The sequence below is a fragment of the Pyrgilauda ruficollis genome, unplaced genomic scaffold, assembly GCF_017590135.1.
Source record: "Pyrgilauda ruficollis isolate IOZ18807 unplaced genomic scaffold, ASM1759013v1 scaffold10, whole genome shotgun sequence".
NCBI lineage: Eukaryota > Metazoa > Chordata > Aves > Passeriformes > Passeridae > Pyrgilauda > Pyrgilauda ruficollis.
The window spans coordinates 10,752,560-10,772,008 of NW_024508101.1; the positions used below are offsets into that span (position 1 = coordinate 10,752,560).

Sequence of the window (19,449 nt, forward strand, 5' to 3'; positions counted from 1 at the left end):
CAGCATGATGTCTACAGGGCTGGGATTTGCTGGCCAACCAGTCCCCCGAGGGTGGTGAGGACACCTGTAATGTTCCCATTTGTTTGTCCCTGACATCGCTTTAGGCAGGTGGTGGCAGAGGGTACCCCCCTGGCAGACCCTGCACAGACAAGTGTCAGGTCCCAGAAACTGTGGTGGTCCCTGGAGGAGATCCCCTGTCCAGGACAATGCAACTGCCCCCTTGGCATCCACTTCTCCAACATCTGCCCTGCAGAGGGGAAGCTCAGCTGAGCAAGCCCTGGGACAGAAACAGCCAGGGAGGGAAACACAGCCCAGGACAGCTGCATGGAAGAGCCCAAAATCAGGTTCTGCCCCACCTGGAAAGCTGCATGTTTCCTGCAGCGGAGCAGAAACCAGAAACAGCCACTGGGAGGAGGGAGAAAAGAACTGTGCTGTCCCCTCAGGACTGTCTAGACAAACCTACATTCCTGCTCACTCGTCCTTTCCCCTCCCAAGCCCTCGGGCTGGTGGCCAGCAGACTGTGAGGCTCCCAGCTCTGCTTGCAGTCCCAGTCACACACACACACACCCCTGGCCGGGCAGAGGAGCAGAAGTGCTGGGAGACACAGGCACAGCACACCCCAGCACGGCCACCCTGTGTCACACAGGCATGGTGTGCTGACACCAGGTGCACAGAGTGTCACCACCATGACAGGAACCCGCTTCACTCCTTCCAGTTCAGCCCATGGGTGGATGAACTCACACCAGCAGCCCTCCCACAGGTCCTGGGGACACTAAGACAACCAAAACTTCCTACAATGTGCCCAGACCATGCTGCCAGGATGACAGCACCAGATCCAGATTCGGTCTGTACCTCCAGTTAGCTCAGCAGAAGCACAAGGGGTGCACACCAGCAGTCTGGGGGTGCACCAGCCTTATGTCCCCTCTGCTCTGTCATACAAAAGCAGCTGCTCCAGAGGACAAAAAGTTGTTTGGAACAAGGAGCTCCCGCTGACCTGCAAAACCCTTGCTCAGGAGGGGACGGCCAAAACAGGGAGGAGATTTATGGCCAGCCACTCACAGCAAGGAAGGGTCAGGAAGCCCTTGGTCCCCAGGGACCATGGGAATTTCAAGCAGCTGCTGCTAACAATTAAAGCCTCGGGACAGTGTTTCTGCAGGGAGGAGCTGCCCCAGGGTCCCTAGGCAGCTCCAGTCCCAGGAAGCAAAGGGCAGCCCCCCCAAGAGAGCTGCCCAAAAGGCTCCCCAACACACAGCACTGTAGACTTGGGCTGCCAAGTCAGGAGAGCAGGGGACTGCTGCTGACTCCCCCCCTTACCTGTTTCTCCGTCATGGCATAGATGTGCTGACGGTCAGGGCTCAGCACCAGGTCTCGCAGGATGGAGCTGCCTTCGTGGGCCACAACATTCTCATATTGCAGAGCTTGGTGCTTCCTCTCAGCTGGCAAGTCCACGAGGATCTGTGGGGAGAGCAAGGGGGCATGAGCATGATCCCCCACACATCTCAGCCCACACCCAGGATGTGGGATACAGAATGTGCCCCGTTAGGGACACCACCCCTCCAACCCACACCAGTGTGGAGACTCCCCAGCCCCTGCAGCACAGCAAAGAATCAGCTGCTCTGCAAGCATCCCAACCTTTTCCAGAAGACCAAACTGCAATGCCTCCCTTGCTTTACCACATTTGACTGGTGCATTTGCACCACATTCATGCTGATGGCATTCATCTCTCTCCAGGGAGGGAGGACACATCCCTGGCTCTCACATTGCACACCACTATGTGCTGCTGCCCAGCCCCAAAACCCCTCCAAGTTGTAGCATGGAACAGATGAGTCCCCATCTTGCAGCAAAGCATCAAATCCCATCTTGGCCCAGGTGCTGAGAGCAGCTCAGCTCACACCCCGAGCCCGGCCAGGCAGGAACGCTGCGGCGCAGGCTCGGCTCCCGCCCACCCATCCATCAGAAGAAACACTTGGACTCGTGACCGGGGAAGTCAAGAGGGTCTCAAGGAAGTTGGAGGTCAACAGAGGTTCAGAGAGCGCCTTTGTTCCCTGAGCAGGAGCACGGTGAAGGCTTTAATCTCCTTGCAGCTCACAATTACCTTAAAGCTCTTCCTAAGCACGCTGGTTCCCGATGATCAGCACATCAGGAGGCACGGTGAGGCTGCAGGCACACACCACGCTGGGCTAAACTCAGCTCTGCCACTTGGCACACCCTGACTGGCACCTCCACCAGCCAGAAGTACTTTGTGCTCACCCCATTACTCGTGATACCCCCAAATTCAGGCTGACCATGGCATGGGGCAGCGTCAGAGAAATGCTCAGAGGGTGGGATGGGATGGGATGGGAGCCACACCAGCCATACATTCTGCAAAAATCCCAACAGCAGACAGCGAAGCATCATGCCCACCAAGATGGAGCAAACTCTGCCTGTGATTATCTCCACGCTGCTGCTGGCACACACAGAGACCTGGTCCAGCATCCCCATTTGCAGGACTCAGGATCCCCCCACAAGAGAGGGGCAAATTGGCTGCTCGGAAGCATCCCCCCTCAAATGCATCCCACAACCCTGCCCTGATTATCACACCCACTCCCACAGCCCAGCACATCCATGACCACCCCTTGTGTCCCACGGCGGCCACCTCAGCAGCCTGGCCACCTCGCCCGCTCCTGCAGTAAATTGCTGCCAGCATTTGCACAGTTCCCAATCAGGAGGATAGGGGCTGGGAAAGCAGGATCCCGGTGTGCAGCTGATTAGCATGGAAATGTATGCGGCTCACAAACAAACCGGGGCCCGTTTAATTAGAGCGGCGCCTTTGATTCACTGCCAGCCTCCTGCATGCACCAGCCCCGGATTATTTTTAGGCAGTTTTACAAAACAAATGTATTTAATTAAGAAAGAGACCCCTGAGCAACCAGAGAGAGATGAGTCCTGCATAGCAGTGAGCAAAGGGGCTGCCCCGTCCCCAGGGATGTGACAACTGGGCTTGCAGGGCCAGGCTAACTCTTGGGAGCTCACAGCACAGCCAAAAACCCCCTGTACCGCCTTCCACAGGACTGAAGAGCCTTCACCATAACCCAAAATTGTCCTGGTATTCCCCCCCACCTTCTCAGCATCCTTTGCTAGACCCCTGCACAGACTCTGCTCCCAATCAGCCTCACACTTGGTACCACTGTATGCTGGGAACCCCAGAGGTGCTAAAGCCTCTGCCTGCCTTTCTGGCAGGGGTATCTTTCTGCCCAGGTCCAGGACCACGTTTGCTCCTCCTCCAAACAGATCAGAGGAGGCCAAGCCCCAGACAGCCATAGTACAGGGCCATGTGGCACCCCTGCCCAGCAGTGTCCCTTGCTCAGTGGTACCCAGCATCACCCCCAAGCACAACCCTGCCCCCCCACATCTCCTCAGAGTTGCTCCCCTCCCAGCTCTCAGTTTCTCCCCTACAAAGTCCTTCCCAAGCCAGCTCTCTGGAGGAGTGTAACAGGGAGCACCTCTTCCACTGCCCAGCAAGGCACCATCTCCCCACCTCACTATGGCAAGGTGACAAACACACCTTTCCAACCCTTTTATGGGCCGCAGTTGCGGCACAGAATAATCGATACAGTTTTACCCTGGTTCTAAAATAGATCTATGGCTGCATGTCGCGCTGGCAGTAATTTTTAACTAGCGGGGTAATTTCCCCATTACATTATTGCACTGTGCAGTGCTGGGAAAGAGAAAGAGATGTATTAAAAAAACAACAGACATGAAGCACTTCCAGTTAATTTGAGGCTCCAGGAAGAACCTAAAAATACTCTCAGTAGTCAAACGGGGCTGGAACCCAGCCTGACACACGTCAGGATGTTCTGGTGGGGCCATGCACACACAAGAACCCTTCTCTCTAGCAGCTTTTCCCCTGCTGAGGATAACCTGTAGGTGTGTTTGGGAATCAGGAAAATGAAATTTGGAAGAGTTGGTAATCAAGATGTTTTCTGCTTGGCCAAAGTGTAGGGCAGAGAGAGAGACTATGACTTAGCTCATGGTAGGAAAATGCATCCTAACACTCCTCTCCAGCATGAGGAGATCAGAATCACAGAAAGGTTTGGGTGGAAGGAGCTTATAGTTCATCTAGTTCTAACACCTCTGTTCCAACTCCCTGGTTCCATTATACCATGTTGCTCAAAGCCCCATCCAACCTGGCTTGAACATTCCTGGGGATCCACATCTTCCACATCCACAACTTCCACGAGCAACCTGTGTGAGTAGATAGGTCCCCCATGCCAAGCAGGACCCAACTCCCCAAAGAACCCACTCCTGAGCAACCTGTGTGAGCAGATAGACCCCAGACTCCCCCATGCCAAGCAGGACCCAACTCCCCAAAGAACCCACTCCTGTGCAGACAGAGGTGGAAATCCAGCACCAGGGCCTTTCCAGCAGGGTTAGCCCAACATGAACCTACCCATCCTGGACAGAAGGATAAGGATGGGCTCTTTGGACTATAGCATGGTAGAGAAGCACAAGGAATGCACTAGGAATACACAAGGAATGCAAAAGGAGCCTCCCATCTCTTACAGACACTGGAAGGGGCTGCTTTCCTCCCCCTCCTTGCACCCAGGGTAGCTGGGAGCAGGGAAAGGGGGAGAGGATGCAGTTTAATCAGAACAGACCCCCTCAGAAACACTCTCCTTCCTGCCCACCCTGGCTGCCTTCCCACCCAGGGGAAAAGACATTTACCATAAATAAATAAATAAATAAACATATTAACCTTTCTCCTCATCCTGACGCTGATATAATTACCCAATACTAATAATTACTCACACTAATTTCTTGCTCAGGATTCCTGCCCTCACTCCTGGCTGCCTCGGGCTGGCTTCAGGCAGCAGCTCGGTGGTGATGCCTCCTCCCAGGAGCTGCAGGAGCCCCAAGGGGCAGCCAGCTCCTGGGGCTGTACTGAGGCACAGGAGCAGGAGTGAGGGTCTTGAAGGGCTGCTGCAGTTTTAAGCACATGGGGAGAGCCAGAGGCATGAAATTATAAACTCCCTTCTTGGGTGAATCATCCCAAAGCAAGCCCAGGGGCTGCTCTGCCAGAAACCCAGGTGCACACCCTCCCCACTCAAACAACGAGCCCACCCCCATGGGGCCAGCACCCAGCATAGCTTCACTCCAAGAGGGGTTTAAGACCTGCACCCCCAGAAGCTGAGAACCCTGTCAAAGGAAGGGTAAGGGAAAGGATGGGATGCAACACCCCAACCCCTGGCAACCCCGGTGTAATGAGTGACTGCACACTGCACACCCCAGCTGGGCAAATGCAAAGTCCTCTCCCAAGAGACCCAGAGACAGTTCCTGGGGATGGCTTTGTCTTGGCTGGAGAAAGGAGCTGCCATCCCGTACAAGGCCTTGCGGGAGGCAAGCATGTCACCTTGCTAAGAAACAGCTCCTTCCATGGCAGCACACTTCTCCTCCAGGCAAGGTGCCCTTCAGGCTTGTCCAGGTGAGGAGTCACTTCCCCACTGCCACAACCACTGCTGATCAGCCAGCCACCAGGAGAAACATCTCCCAACATCCTCCCAGCACCAGCAAGGGGCACGAGGCAGAGAGAAGCCAGTTTTAGGAAAGACAGGCAATGAGAGGAAGGCGGGGCAGCAGCCATGACCTGGCACCCACCCAGCGCTGGCAGCAGGTCCAGAGGAGGACAGGGCTTTACAGCTCGGTCTGGGCCAGGGACACCAGGTGGAGAGGGAGGAAGCACAGCTGGACAGGGAAGGCAGCTGCAGACATGCCAAGGCTGCTTTTGGATTTAACACATGCCAGCAGAGGTCTGTGCGGGGTCTGGGAGGTGTTTGGGTGGGCCACTGGCTCCTCACAGGACCAAACCCACATTTTTGGGGACCCATGGAGAAGGTCCCCAAGAGACCCGATCTCACAGGGGACACCCCTAAGCCCAGCACCAGGAAGAGGGGGCTCTGCCCTGCCCCACTGCCAGTCTTCCCATGCACCCTCCCACCCCAGCCTTACATCTCCCCACCTCCAGGCTCTCCAGGCTCCATCCCGGGTCCCCAGCGTCCCCCGCAGACCCCTCCTCCGGGCAGGAGAAGTGCTCAGTCAGGCTTTGTACTCTTATCTGCGCAGGGCTGTGATTAATTCGCAGCGGCTGGCAGCAGCTACAAGAGGAGGGCGCTTTTGCCCGCCTGCCACACTTCAAAGGCAGGGACTTATCTGCCTGAAACACACTCGGCAGCCTTTTCACGGGGACCCTTTCCAGTTCCACGGGGCTCGCACGGTACTGACAGGCAACGCAAAAGAAAGGCTTATTTATGGGAGTGCATTTCAAAGCCTCCCCGCTTCCCTCTCAACACACGCTGAGGGAAGCACAGAGTTCCCCAGCCCCAACGATCTCCACTGGGGACAGAGATTAAACAGGCAGGGACAAGACACGGCTGTGAGGAGAGGATGCTGGAAGGAGGACCCTGCCCTACCTGTGCCCATGTCCTGGTCCCCTCCTGCCCTGTCACCTTACCAGTGAGCGGCTCTGTAGCACATGGCTGAGCTGGGAGGAGGAAGATGCTTTGTCATGGGTGGAGGGCAGAGTGCAGCCCCAGCAGTGAAACCTTCCCCTCCCAAGGCCATTGGTGCTCACAGCTCAGGCACCATGGAAGCCCCAGGCCCCCACACCCAAATCAGCAGGTGCAAATGTCCCCTCCCTGAGAGCAGGGCCGTGAACACCCCCAGCATTCTGCTTTGATTTTGGCACCATCCACCCAAAAGGCACAGAATAAGCCAAATATAACCAGAAGAGTAGGTCATGGCAGAGCTGCCCCTGCAAGCCATGGGGCCACCTCCCAGAGGCAACAGAGGGCAAATGCAGCCTGGCCACACCGGGGCAGAAGTGACAGCTGCTGCATAGTGTCACACAACACCACGCTGACAAGCCTACAGCAGGAAAAGGCACAGCCCATGTCCGGCCAGGGGGGCTCGTGGGGAAAGGGATGGCCTTGGGGGGTCAGCCTGCAAAGCCCCTCTTAGCACATGGCCTGGGTTCACCCCAAGGCAGTAAGAATATGGGGACAGGGACACCAGCTGCCCCTCCACATGCCTTTCCCCAGGACAAGCAGCTGCCATGCACACACCCTTCTCCAGTTTCCTAAGGAAGGGAAAGGGTTTAAATTAAATTTCTGGATCAGCTGCTCCAAGGAGACGCACTCTCTTTTTCCCTTCACCCAGAAAGGTGCAGCAAAAGGCAGGGACAGGAGCAGCTGCAGGGCCATGGGATCATCTAATCCCATGGACACAGCCTTGGGAGCTGGGTACTGCTGGAGAGGGGGACACTGGCATGCTGGGGGTCAAGAGCAGGGAGGTCAAGGCAGTGGCTCCTGCTCCCTCCCACTGTATTTCAGGTTACCAAACTTTGGTGTCCAGGGTGGTGAGGATTTGCCTGTGGCTTTGCTCAGATAACCAGGAAATTGCCATTAGGAGTGCCCCAACCCCACTTTACCAGGGCTACCCCTACGGGTGCTCTGTGCCACGGGGCAGGAGCCAGACAGCAGTGGAAGGGTGCAGACAGCCAGCAGCAGGGCCACGGGCAGGGCTGTGGGGATGCATCTCGCAGGGGCTTGTCCCAGGGCTGATGACAGGATGGGCCCCACAGAAACATCCCAGCTATGCAGGGCAGGCTGGCAGCCGACACCCCGGCTCCCCCCAGCCCCCACTGCCCCCCCAGCCGGCTGCCAGCCCCTTCCCTGCCATCCCAGCAGCTGCCTGCACAGGAATGCACCCGGATCAGACACACGCCTCCCGCCAGACAGGCAGGCAGCTGCTCGGAGCTGGCAGAGCTGGGTTCTGTCCTCTCCACCTCCCCTGCAAGAGAAGGCGTCACTGATCGCTCACACAGTGCTGGGATGCTCCTGCCTCATCACTAACCTGCCGAGGAGCAAGGTAAGCTGCCTGATTGCGTTCAGTGAAACCCATTCACTTGATAAAGATGAGTACAAGCCAGGCTTTTGTCCTGTGTCCAGCACCACCCTGAGTTGGAGAATATTGGATTTGAATCATATTGGAGAATATGGGACTTTAATCATATCGGTACAATAAAGCAAAAAACAAGGAGATACTTAATCTAAATCAATGCTCAAATGCTCAGCAACAAATCCAGCACCTCACCAACACTGGCAGATGTGACACAGGTTCACCAGCTGGCTTCAAAGCCGATGTGTCACCCCAGGCAGGATCCTGAGTTCAGCCATGTGGGGTGGGGACAGACACGCTCACTGCACCTCTCTGGGAGGAGGGGTGGGACCTGAGTGAAGCACTGGGGCTTGCCATAGGAAAGAGAAGAGAGAAGGAAGCAGGGCAGCAACCCTGCCCAGCAGGCCCCCAAAGCACAGCAACACCTTCCCCAGAACTTCCCAACCGCCTTTTCCTTTCATTTAAACTCATTTCCATCTTTTCCTCTTGTTCAGCCACCCACACAAGTGGTGCTCCACCATGCTCAGTGGGCTCAGCAGAGCCAGTTACACCAGCACCGGCCCACGCGGCACAGCACAGGACTGACCAGCTCCGTGCTCACCGTCTGCAAACCCTCCCAAAATCTCTCCTGACCAGGTCTGCCAGCATTGCTCCATCAGCAGGATGGGAAGTACAGCCCAACACACTGCTCCAGCAATTCTGACAGAATTAAGACAATGTCAGAAAAATCCTTCCCATCTCTCTGTACCAAAACTGAACTGCTGGAAAGAGGGAGAAGTGCCAGGATAATGCACAGGGGAAGCACCTTTGGCAGAGTCAAACCCAGGTGCAGGAGGGACTGATGGATGGTGAAGTCACAATGAAGTGGCAGGAGGAATTACAGGCTCCCACTGGGAGCCACACAATGTGTGATGGGTTAAGGAAATTGCCCCACTTTCATCCCAAATAAAGCCCTAGGTCCCATCCCCATCCCCGCCAGCCCCACGGCAGCTCTGGCAGTCTTGAGCCATTGATTTCTCAGCTTTGCCCTTCAAAACCCTCTTGGCTCAGAGCCCAGTTCATATTGTCTAGTCACTCAGGAGCAAAATATCTCTATTATTATTGCAATTATTTCCTAATCAGCATCACTCAGGGCTGAGGCCATCACAGGGGGCCCCCAACAAGCAAATCAATGGGCAGGCACTGCCCTGGGGCTTCCAGGGACCAGGCAGGAGGCACTGGCAGCTGTTGAGTGGCACAAGGGAAGGGGGATGGGGGACCCCAGGGACCCCTCCATGTGATGCTATGACCTGGCAAGGTGGCACTCTTTGCTGACCCTGGGCCAAGCAACAGTGATGCAACTCAACCTCTGCACAGAGCATTCTGCAGCCACCAGCCCTGCTCTGCCCCTGAGGCTAAAGAGAACTGACAGGAATTCCAGGGTGTCCCTGGGGGCAGCATGGCAGCTGCCAGGGCATCAGTTCTCTGGGGAGGGAGTCTCAGAGGGTCTCAAAACTATGCCTCCAGCCACACAGTGCCTGTGCCCATTCCAGCAAAAATATCCTGTGAAACCCCAGCACCACATCTCACCAAAGAAATGTCCCTTGCAAGGGAGAGGAGCACAGGCAGGTAAGACAATCCTGCTTTTTCTCAAGCCTTGGGAAGAAAGGAGGGAGCTCTGGAGGTAGGAAAGCCCAGTAACAGATGGAGAAGGAATTTTAGCCTTGCAAAATGGAAGGTAAGGGCAGGAAGAGCACAAAGCAAAATGCAACAGATCTCTCTCTGCATCCCACTGTTCTTCTCCGTGTAAAAATAAAGCCGTGGGTGACAGCAGTGAAGGGCAGAGCACATCACAGAAATACTGGATTATTTTTTCTCCTGTTCATTAATTACTGAAGGCATCCCAAGAGTCCCAGCAGGCCCCAGGCATGAAAGGCATGAATGAAGCCATGGCAATGTGTCACCCTCCCAGCTCCCACAGGACTCAGACCAGCTGGGGGCAAGTTAATACCTAAACCTCCCAGAGAAGGCCCTGGGGAGAAAGTTCTCACCTGAAGGATACAAAACTGAGTCTTCAAGACAAAAGCCATGTCTTCCACTGCCAAGGCACTGGCTCCTCCAGAGATCACATGGGGACCAGCCCAAACCCTTGGCTCCTGGTTCCCCTTGACACACAGCCCATCACAGCAAGCAGAGCAGACCCAGAGCCACCAGCCCCAGCCTCTCCATAGCTTAGAATTTGCTATTTATTCTGTAAATCCAAATTATTTGCCTCTTAATGATGCTGCTCAGCTCAACAGGGCAGCATAAACCTTTTTTCCTGATCTTCCCTCAGCTTCTGCTCAGATATGCAACCAGACCAAGATAACCCAACACAAATGCCAAAGGCTTGTCCCACCATCCTCACCATCCTGCCCACTTGGGACATGGAGCAATGATCAGGAAACGTCTTTGCCTGTGGCCAGGGGCTCAAAGCCTTGCTGCCTGAGAACAGCAATGGGGACCACCCCATTTCCAGGGAAAAAAGGCAGGGAGGGGGTAACAGGCCTTCACCAGGGACATGTCAGGGAGGAAGTATCAGCTCCCAGGGCTGCAGCACAGCTGGAGATCAGCTGGATCCCTCCTCCCCTCTCGGCTCCAGGAAAATAGCCGTTTCCTTCCTGGTCCCTAAACAACACAGCAGCGAGAGAGGAGCTGCCTGAGGACTAGCAGGGGCTTTGGCCTTGCAAACAGAGGAGCCAGTGGCAGGAAAAGCCCACAGAGTGGAGGCTGTAGAGGGGCATACCCCAAGGGGGGCTCTGTTTCAGGTTCCTCCCCCTGCTCAGCTCCCCTCCCACCCTGACCCCTGTTTCAGTGGGGCTGCCTGCGCAGGCACAATGGCTCATGTCCGGATTTACCCACCCATCAGACTCCAGTACCTTCTGCACCCCCCTCTCAGCCTCCCACTCATTCAGCTCCAACCACATAAGTGCACCAGCCACTATTTCCATGGCATGAGAGCCAAAAGCCATTTCCTGCAGCAGGGGGACTATAATAGGAACAAAATCCACTGCACATTCACCTCCACACAGGGAGAAGGACAACACTGATGGCACAGCAGGCTCAGCTTCACCCATTTAACACTAGCTTTGATCCCTTCCTACCCATCAGTCCTCTTTTTACTGCAGCTCTGGGCTGTTCTGGTGTTTTATCTCCGTGGACAAATCACACCAGACTGCCCGGGAGGAGCTGATAAGCAATAAACAATCAGGGTCTAAATATCGCAGGGCACAGTGACATTAAATATTAAGAGCCAGCACAGGCAGTACAACTGGGCATGCAGAGTCTCTTACAGATTCAATGACAAAATCATACATTACCTGATGGACTCAATGGGAATGAAACCCATGTCATCAGGAGAAGACAGAAAGTTACAGCCACACCTTTTCTTAACCTTTTCTGATCAACAGCTCCACTATCAACATGCCACGATCAAACTCCAGGTCCTGCCTTTCCTCATAAAGCAGTCCCTGCTCCAAACACAAAACACTTTCAAGATTAGAGAAGAAATCCTCCAACATTCCATGGCCAGTGATCCTGGTGATAACAGCCAGCTAAGCCTGGCTTCACACTGAGCACACCAGAGTGCCTGCAAATATTTTGCTTGAAATAGATTTAGACCCTCTCACTCACTCCAGCTTGAGCTCTTGATGCTAAATTCTCTGATCTCCCTTTTTGTTCACATTTTAAAATTTCATTCCCATACTCTAAACTTCTGGCCCTCCTACACCATTTCTAATGCAGAGAACCACATCCCTGGCTATACATTTCCAAAAAGCCAAGGGAAAGCTATGGGGCCATGGCTCCTCACCATGCAGAACGCAGAGCAAAGAAAACCACTTGTCTGCAGTGGGCTCCCTGCTCAAAACCAGGATGGAAATCAGACCCTTCAGTCTGTGCATCAGAGCAATTTTGAAGGAGAGACTGAGAAGATTTAAATATAGAGATTGCTTTCCCTAAGGATGCTGCTCAAGATATTTAAGAGCTCAGGTTTTCCACAGCGTGGATTTCCTTTGAAACCAATGCAGAACTCCCTGCCCTGCTTCTGCAGGCAGCAATCCCTTCTGCAGGCTCCTGGGGAGCATAGGGTCCTGTTGGCCACCACAGAGCCCATCACTGACCACGGGGTGGTGCAGCCTTATTTTACCCAGGGCGATAAAATGGGGTGTAGAGGGCCTGGAGCCCACCCTGAGCTTTCCAGGTGTGATAGCACTCGGCCACAAATCATTGTGACCTCAGCTCCTGCAGGTCCATTCAATGGGAAATGAAGAGCCTGGCTGTCTCTTTAACAAGTTTCTCCTGGGAATGCAGGGCTGCTCTCTGAAAGCCCAGCTTCTGCTAAGACCAGACCAAACCACATGCCACATTCAAAACTAAGGTCTCAGAAGATCTTCAAGGAACACCTACCACCCTCTCCAGCATTCCCAGCGCTTACAGGGGATGTCAAGTGGAGCTCCCACCAGGACTTGCCAGCACCTTGGCCATGGAGCATTCCCACACAGGAATGCAGCTGACACTTGGCAGCCTGGAGAGAGCTGGGTGGGGTCAAGAACAGCTGGACCTTACCAGTCTGGTGCTGGAGGGAACAGAGGTGGGGACAGGCAGAAGCATAAACAGCTTTATCCCAAGATGCAACCCTGGCAGACACCCATCACATGCCTGAATATCTGTAAAGGGAGGCCAAGGGGTGGGAAATGATGTTAATTAAAGTTTTAATTACTGTAACCAAACGAGTAGTATAATTACTTTATTCTCACAGAGACTTCAAACTGATTAAGGACCACGTGCACAATCTTCGGGTTGATGCGGTTTTTAATTAAACGTGCCATTGAAGATGGTGAGGGGTGGGCAGGACGATGGCTCAGCCCTTCCTGGACCTCCAGGGACCTCACGTGAGGAGGGAGCCCAGGCTGGCAGAGACATGTGGCTCAGCAGCAGCCAGTGCCAAAGGCAGCTGCTCTGGGAAGACTGAAGCTGCGGGGTGCACACTGCTGTCTTGCAGGAATAGCTCCTCTCCTATACATCAGCTCTCAGCTTCACATTCCCCCAAAACATCTACCTTTACAAACATTTCCAAAACAGCCCCACATGGGCACTGAAAATATTAATAAACTGGTGCTGCCAACTGGAGGGAATGATTAAAAAACAATTTTGCAAAGGTATCCTTTTCAAATAATAATAATACTAAAAGACAAAGCAGTAGAAATTAAATTCCCAGTCCCCTACCTCAAATAAATAGTATCAGAATTTGAAATGAGACATAATTACCCCGGCAAGGTTAAAGCCGCTAATGCACACGGAATACAGAATCACCATCCATCATAATCATATCTCATATCGCAGCCATTATTTATAATTAGGAGGCACAGTTTAAAAAACACATAAAGACGCCCATGCAATGCAGTAATTCTTCTGTTATTGCTCCTGGAGGGCCAATCCTGCTCCGATTTGTGGAGTCCAGGATCAAGCAAAACTAATTCCCTAAAAGTCATTCCCAAAAATCTCCTCTCATGGAAGGGGAACCCACCTCAGCCCTTCCACAAGCTATGCTGGCAGCAGTAGGGCACATCCAGGCTGCACTGGGTTCCTCCCAGCCATTTCAAACCCAAGTGAGCTCACAAAGCACTCAGACATGAATTTACAATTTTTTTCCCCCAAATGTCAGTGCAGGAAGAGTGGAGCTGAGCAGACAGTAGAGCCACAGCCTGGCTCAGCAAGGCAGGGACAAGCATGCCTGGTGGGCTTTGCCTGGGCTTTCTCCTCAGCTGCGTGGTTGAGGGTTTTTACCTATTTTCAAAACCACAGAACGAGTTCTAGCAAGAGCTGGGAAAACCAAAAGCCAACCCCAGAGCTGCTGAAAGCTGCCCTCCTTTGAAGCGTGGGCTTTGCAGTCTGCCCCCGTGCCCCAGTGAAATATTAACAAGCTTCCGGTGAAGCAGGAGGAAATTACGCTTAATATATTCTGGGGAAGTCCGCAGACAGCAGTGCCTAAGCAGCAGAGCCTGGCTCTAGAGGGACCTGCCTCCAAATCCCCTCTCCTGCCAGCAAGGAGGAGCAGGCAGTCTGCAGCCCTGCAGGGACGTGCAGCAGCTCCTTCGCACACACAGGCGCTGAGCAAAGCCTTACACAGAAAAGCACAAAGCCCTGGCTCAGAAAAGCACAAACCCAGGGCCAGGGTGGGGTATGCAGCTGGTTCTGAGCCCCAGGAGAAGTGAATTTACACTGGGAGAAGTGGATTTATACCCTTTGATGACAAAATAGAAAGCAGCAGTGCTTGGAGATGGTGTCCTGGGGACATAGAGCCGTGATGGCAGAGGTGACAGCAAAAGCCCGGGTATAAGGCCACAAGAATGAAAGATGCATGAACATATATGTGTAAATCCAAGGTGCAGTGTGCTTGTGGATGGAAAAGCAAGCTGGGATAAGGACAGGGAAGAGCTGAGGTACAAGTCTCAGGCTCAAGCAGCCCCAAGAAGGAGCTCAACCCTCAGCAAGCCAAAGCCAGCTCGCCCCACCAGTCTCATGACTCTTACTCACAGCAGAGCTGCACTTTCTCAGAAGTTTCATTAAGCTGTAAAATAAGAAAAAAATAAAAAGGAAGGAAAAAAAAAAAAAAAGGCCAGCTTGCAGATGCACATACAAACACACACACACCCTCTCAGAACCCAGGAAACACTTTTCAAATTAAAGTTGCCATAAAGAGAGCAAAACCTCAGCAAAGTTTTCAGCCCAGGTCCCATTACTGGGGGTGCTGTGCTCCTGCAGCACAAGAGAATAACAGGCACAGGGAATAGTTGGAAGGAGGGCACCACCAGAAAGAGGGGTTCTGGGCAGAGCAGCACCACCCCACTGCCACCATGAAATGGGGGGAATAAGCCTTTTTGGGGTTCAGACACTGTGCCCACCTGGCCATCAGCTCTCTGGGGCAGGTTGTCTTCTTGCATGGTGAGTACCAGCCTATGCACCTCATCATGAGTGAGGACTGACCTCCAAGGCTGCACACAGGCGATGTGGGGCTCCTCTTGGGCCTGCCTTGAGCATTCTCCAGCTCCTCCTCTATTTCAGACATTCAGTGTACCACCCAGCACACCCAGGACCTGCAGGAATCTGTAAGTTTTGGGGGAAGACCACTTTGGAATGCCAGAGAGGAGATACTCCCCACAAGAGTAGAGGAATACCGCAAAATCGAAGGGGAGTGGGTCATCCCCCTGCAGCCAGTGCTTCCCTGAGCCCTGGAATGGTCACCAGCAGATCACCAGGCTCTGTCTGACATCCTTCAGCCATTTCAGCCCCCACAGCACACACCAGAAGGACTTTTAACATCAGCGGAGGCTGAGTTTACCACAAGCAAAAGAAACAGAGAGAGGAGGAGGTGCTTTGCAGGCTCGGGCAGAGGATAACTATTTGCCCGTCCAAGTGCTGAAAACTAATCCCCCTCTCCCCCTTTTTATCCCATTGAAAACTTGACAGAACCTCCTAGCGCTTTGCAGTTGAAATTGGCAGGTCTTAAATTAATTGACTGCAATTTTACACAACAACATGTTTAGCTGTGAGCTGGCCCGCAGCCCGCTTGGCTCGCCACCGCTCCCCAGACACTTTTCAAGCAACCTCCAAAACTTCATAACACATCGAAGGCAAGGCGAGCAGGCTGCCAACGTGACCCTCTCCCTGCCAAAAGCCAGCCCTGCCTCCCCTCGCCCCCACCCCGACCCTGCTCCAGCTCCTCCGGTGTTTTCCCCCACTCTCGTTAATGGCTCATTAAATTATTCTTGTCATCTCTGAGGATTTTTGCTCCTCCAAATGCTGAGGAGCACGGGGCGGGCTGGGTTACAGGCCCGCTGCTTTACCATGGAAACGGCAGCCATGGGACCAATGCACGCAACAGGAGTGAGAAAAGTCAGGGTGTTTTTTTTATTTCAATCCACCCTGACGCATTCCTGTTCTCCTTCTGCTTAATACCCCAAAGGACAAAACCCAAAGCTAAAGATGGTGGTGAAGTGGGAGGTTTGTGATGTCCCCATCCAGGACCGAGTACTTGGGGTAATGCAAAAATACACAACCCCAGCACCCCGGAACAAGAAGAGCCTGCAACCCACCTCCCACCCACCCAAAAAACCACCTTGCTCCTCTCAGGAGAGCTTCTGGGGGGGCACCATGCCTCATGTGCAGCCTGCCTGCAACCAAGCCCCCAGAATTGAGGGCTGGTCCTGGCTTGAGGTCTCCAAGCCTTTCTGCCGGCTCCCACGAGACGCTGCTGCTGCTGCTGCCTCGGCCAAGCGCCCCAGTGATGAGTCAGCCCCAGCTCCCAGCCCAGTGCAATCCCATCCCCAGTGCCGGGCGCCTTTCCAGGGCACATCCACAGCATGAAAGGCGCGCTCTGGCCGCACTGCCGGGTCGAGAGCCGGAGGAGGAGAGGGGAGGATTGCTCCGGCTCTGCCGAGGACTCGGGTCGAGCAGCTGATGCTCTGCGAAAGCCAAACTGGGGGTGGGTTGTTTGTGTGATTTCATTGCTTGAACAAACAGAAACATCCTGTATGTGATTAAGAGCCTTTATGAAAAACACACCAGCACTGAACCCCACAGCTGGGACCAAAGGTATGGCTGTGGCTGGAAGGCAGCACGCAGCAGGGTTCAGCTTGTCCGGGGTGAGCAGAGCTCCCTGGCAGGTTCACACAGCCACAGCACCCCAGGGAAGTTTCAGAGCATGCACATAAACAGACATCCCCACTAGGAAATCACCTCCCCCATAAAATGTCAGTTTTGCCATGCCAACTCCCCAAGCTCCAGGGAGCAAGAGGCACAGCAGGGTTACTAACAGCCCACAAGCCGCAGGCGATGGCTGCTCCGGGAGAGGCAGCCAAGGCTCTAACATCACTCCGAAGCTTTCATTCTTTCCTTTATCACCTTCTGCCCCAGGATATCAAAGTACTCCACACATCTCAGGATTGCTCCTCCTTTTGGCTGCAGGCATCACCACCCACGGCTGGCACAGATAAGAACTGGGAAATGCAGGCAGCAGAAAGGAACTGACCACGATCCACCACCAGCTCCCTTCCCCCCGCTCCGCCCCAAAAAAGGGAGAACTCCAGCTCCTGCCAAAAACCAGGACTTGCCTGGACTTGTGCAGCCATCACCTCCACAGCCTCTGCCCTCCACTCCAACAGAGCTGCCTCGAGGGAGCCACGCCAGGAAAACACATGCTTTTGTTTAAGGAGCACAGGCTGAGCAGGAAAAAAAGCACTTAAAAGTTACACACTCACACACCAAAAAAAAAAAAAAAAAAAAAAAAAGAAAATTGAAGTTTTGTAGTTGTTTCTCTTTGGCAAGGTTCAAAATAGGGTATGGCTTTTGTTTTGCTGGGAGGCTTTAAAAAAAAGTGTATTTTATCCAAACCATCCTTGAAACATTCTTGACATTTATTACCAGAAACTTTTCCTCCAATTAATTGCCTCTATACAACTATCATTTTCCTGATGAAAAACAACACCAGAAACTCGCAAGCTATTTAAAAAACGTTCACTCTCTCTGTTTCTCCCTGGTCTCGAGTACAAACAGAATTTGGGAGGTCAGAGGGCTCAAAAACAACAGTTTTGACTTAACAGCGTTGACCAGTGCGAGCTGCCACCCATGGCAGGGACACTGAGGGCAAGACTTGGAGCTCAGTAGATGCTGCAAAAATACCTCTAGTTCCTCAGGTATGAGGTGTCACCTCTGGCTCAACTCAGAAATGCACAGTGGGCCAAGTCTCAGCCGAAAAATCATGTACTTGGAGATTTGGGCTGGTTTTCTAGCCAAGGCTTTCACAGCACAGTGGTGAGGGTGCTCACAAGCGTGACAGCACATGGAAGGGGAACCAAAGCCAAGAAGAGATGAGTGGGATTCTTCCATCCCAGGAGGGAGGCATCAACAGCCATCCAGGCAGATAAGGTCTTGGAGAGTACCAGAGCTGTTGGATGCTCTTTATCACCTTCATTTCCAAAATAAAGCCCAGTCTCTTTTCAGTATCCCAGATGAGCAGGCAATGGGGAAGGACAACCTCAACTGCATGAGGTCTGGAAGGATGAGGCTGCAGAAGGGAAGGCAGGTTGTGATGCTGGACTCCAGGAAGGGTGGGACACAGATGGGCCCCATCTCTGGCTAAAGAGCAGGGGGACATGCTCAAGGCACACCAAGCAGCACATCCAGCAGGGACCACAGGTGGTGGGTGCCAACCCAGGCTGGGCCAATCCGGCCACAGCCTCCAGCCAGAAATGCTGATGCTGCCATACAACCAAGTTACCACAATTTAAGGAGCACACCTGCAGATGGGCAGCAGCATCACATCACCACACGGCATGTCTGTAGCCACCAACATGAACCACACTTTGAAGCCTGAGCAAGCACATTTACCCTCTCCCCATTCCCTGCTCCTCCATCTCCATGCCAAAGGCAGCGATTTTTTGCCCTCTTTTAAAATAAGAAGCCACTGGAGGAAGAAGCCACAGCTCACACATCCTGCATCGAAGCTGACTCATCCCCCTGGGAGAGCCCAGGAATCTCATTCCCAGGTTACGTGCTCCAGCCACAGGCTCACACTTTCCCACCAGCAGATTGGAGGAGGGAAGGAGAGGCAGGAAGGAAACCCCCAGCTGAGACAGGGAGTGTTTATCTCACCTACTGGAAACACATCTTTAATTTTGAGCATTGAGCATAAAAACAAGATCCCTTGAGGCTCATAAACATACCAGAAAGAGAAGGAGAGCAACACAGAGTAATCCTGGAGAAATAAAGGGAGAATTGAGTTTGGATCCCATCCCTCCCATAGGGTGGGGATCAGCTGGCAGGAGCCATGCATGCAAGGTGCAGTTTTCAAGGATTTGGGTCTTTTTAAAGGACTGTGCTTAGTTTTTGCCTAAACCATGACAAGCCTCACCCTCCCCCAGGATACCAGGGCTGGTGGCAGTAAGCCCAACCCGATCCAGTGTTTCCATCCAGGGGGCAGAGGCTGCTCCCCTCCCTCTGCCAAGGAAGCTGCCAGTACTAGATGCCTCCAAGGTCCCCATCCCAACGTCCTCACCAGGGATGCTGAGCATTTCTGTGTGGCTGTCACCAAGACACCCACTTTCCTTAAATAATTACAGATGCAGTCACCCTGGCCAAGACACAAACCTATTTCTGGAAACTTTCAAAGAAAAATAAATACATATGTAGAAAGAGACAGACACACATGCATGCACACATCAAACTGCATCATATTTTCCTCCATTAATTTTTTCAGTTGCATTCTGCTCAACAACTACCAATTAATTTTTGACCACTGTCAACAGAAAGCAAAAAGTCAGGGGAACCAGAGAACAGCCAGGCACTGACCCAGCCTCCAAGATCAGCAGGACTGCAAACTGCCCTACAGACCTCAAGCTTGCCCACAAGGACCTCTGCTGAGCCCAAAATCCATCCTCAGAAGGATTTGGCTGTCTTTCAGTAAAAATTTAGTTTTAAGTCCTGTTTGGGAGGAGCACC

The 19,449-nt window shown here is 53.3% G+C and overlaps 1 protein-coding gene across 3 annotated transcripts in view; it reads right to left on the reverse strand.

The window, feature by feature from the left end:
• PLXNA1 (plexin A1) overlaps positions 1-19,449 on the reverse strand; it is a 115,266-nt gene that overhangs the window by 64,245 nt on the left and 31,572 nt on the right. For all 3 annotated transcript variants that reach the window (XM_041460555.1, XM_041460563.1, XM_041460547.1), the window contains exon 4: positions 1,315-1,455. In XM_041460555.1, coding sequence (XP_041316489.1) covers positions 1,315-1,455 — 141 coding nt within the window. The remainder of the gene's footprint in view (positions 1-1,314; positions 1,456-19,449) is intronic.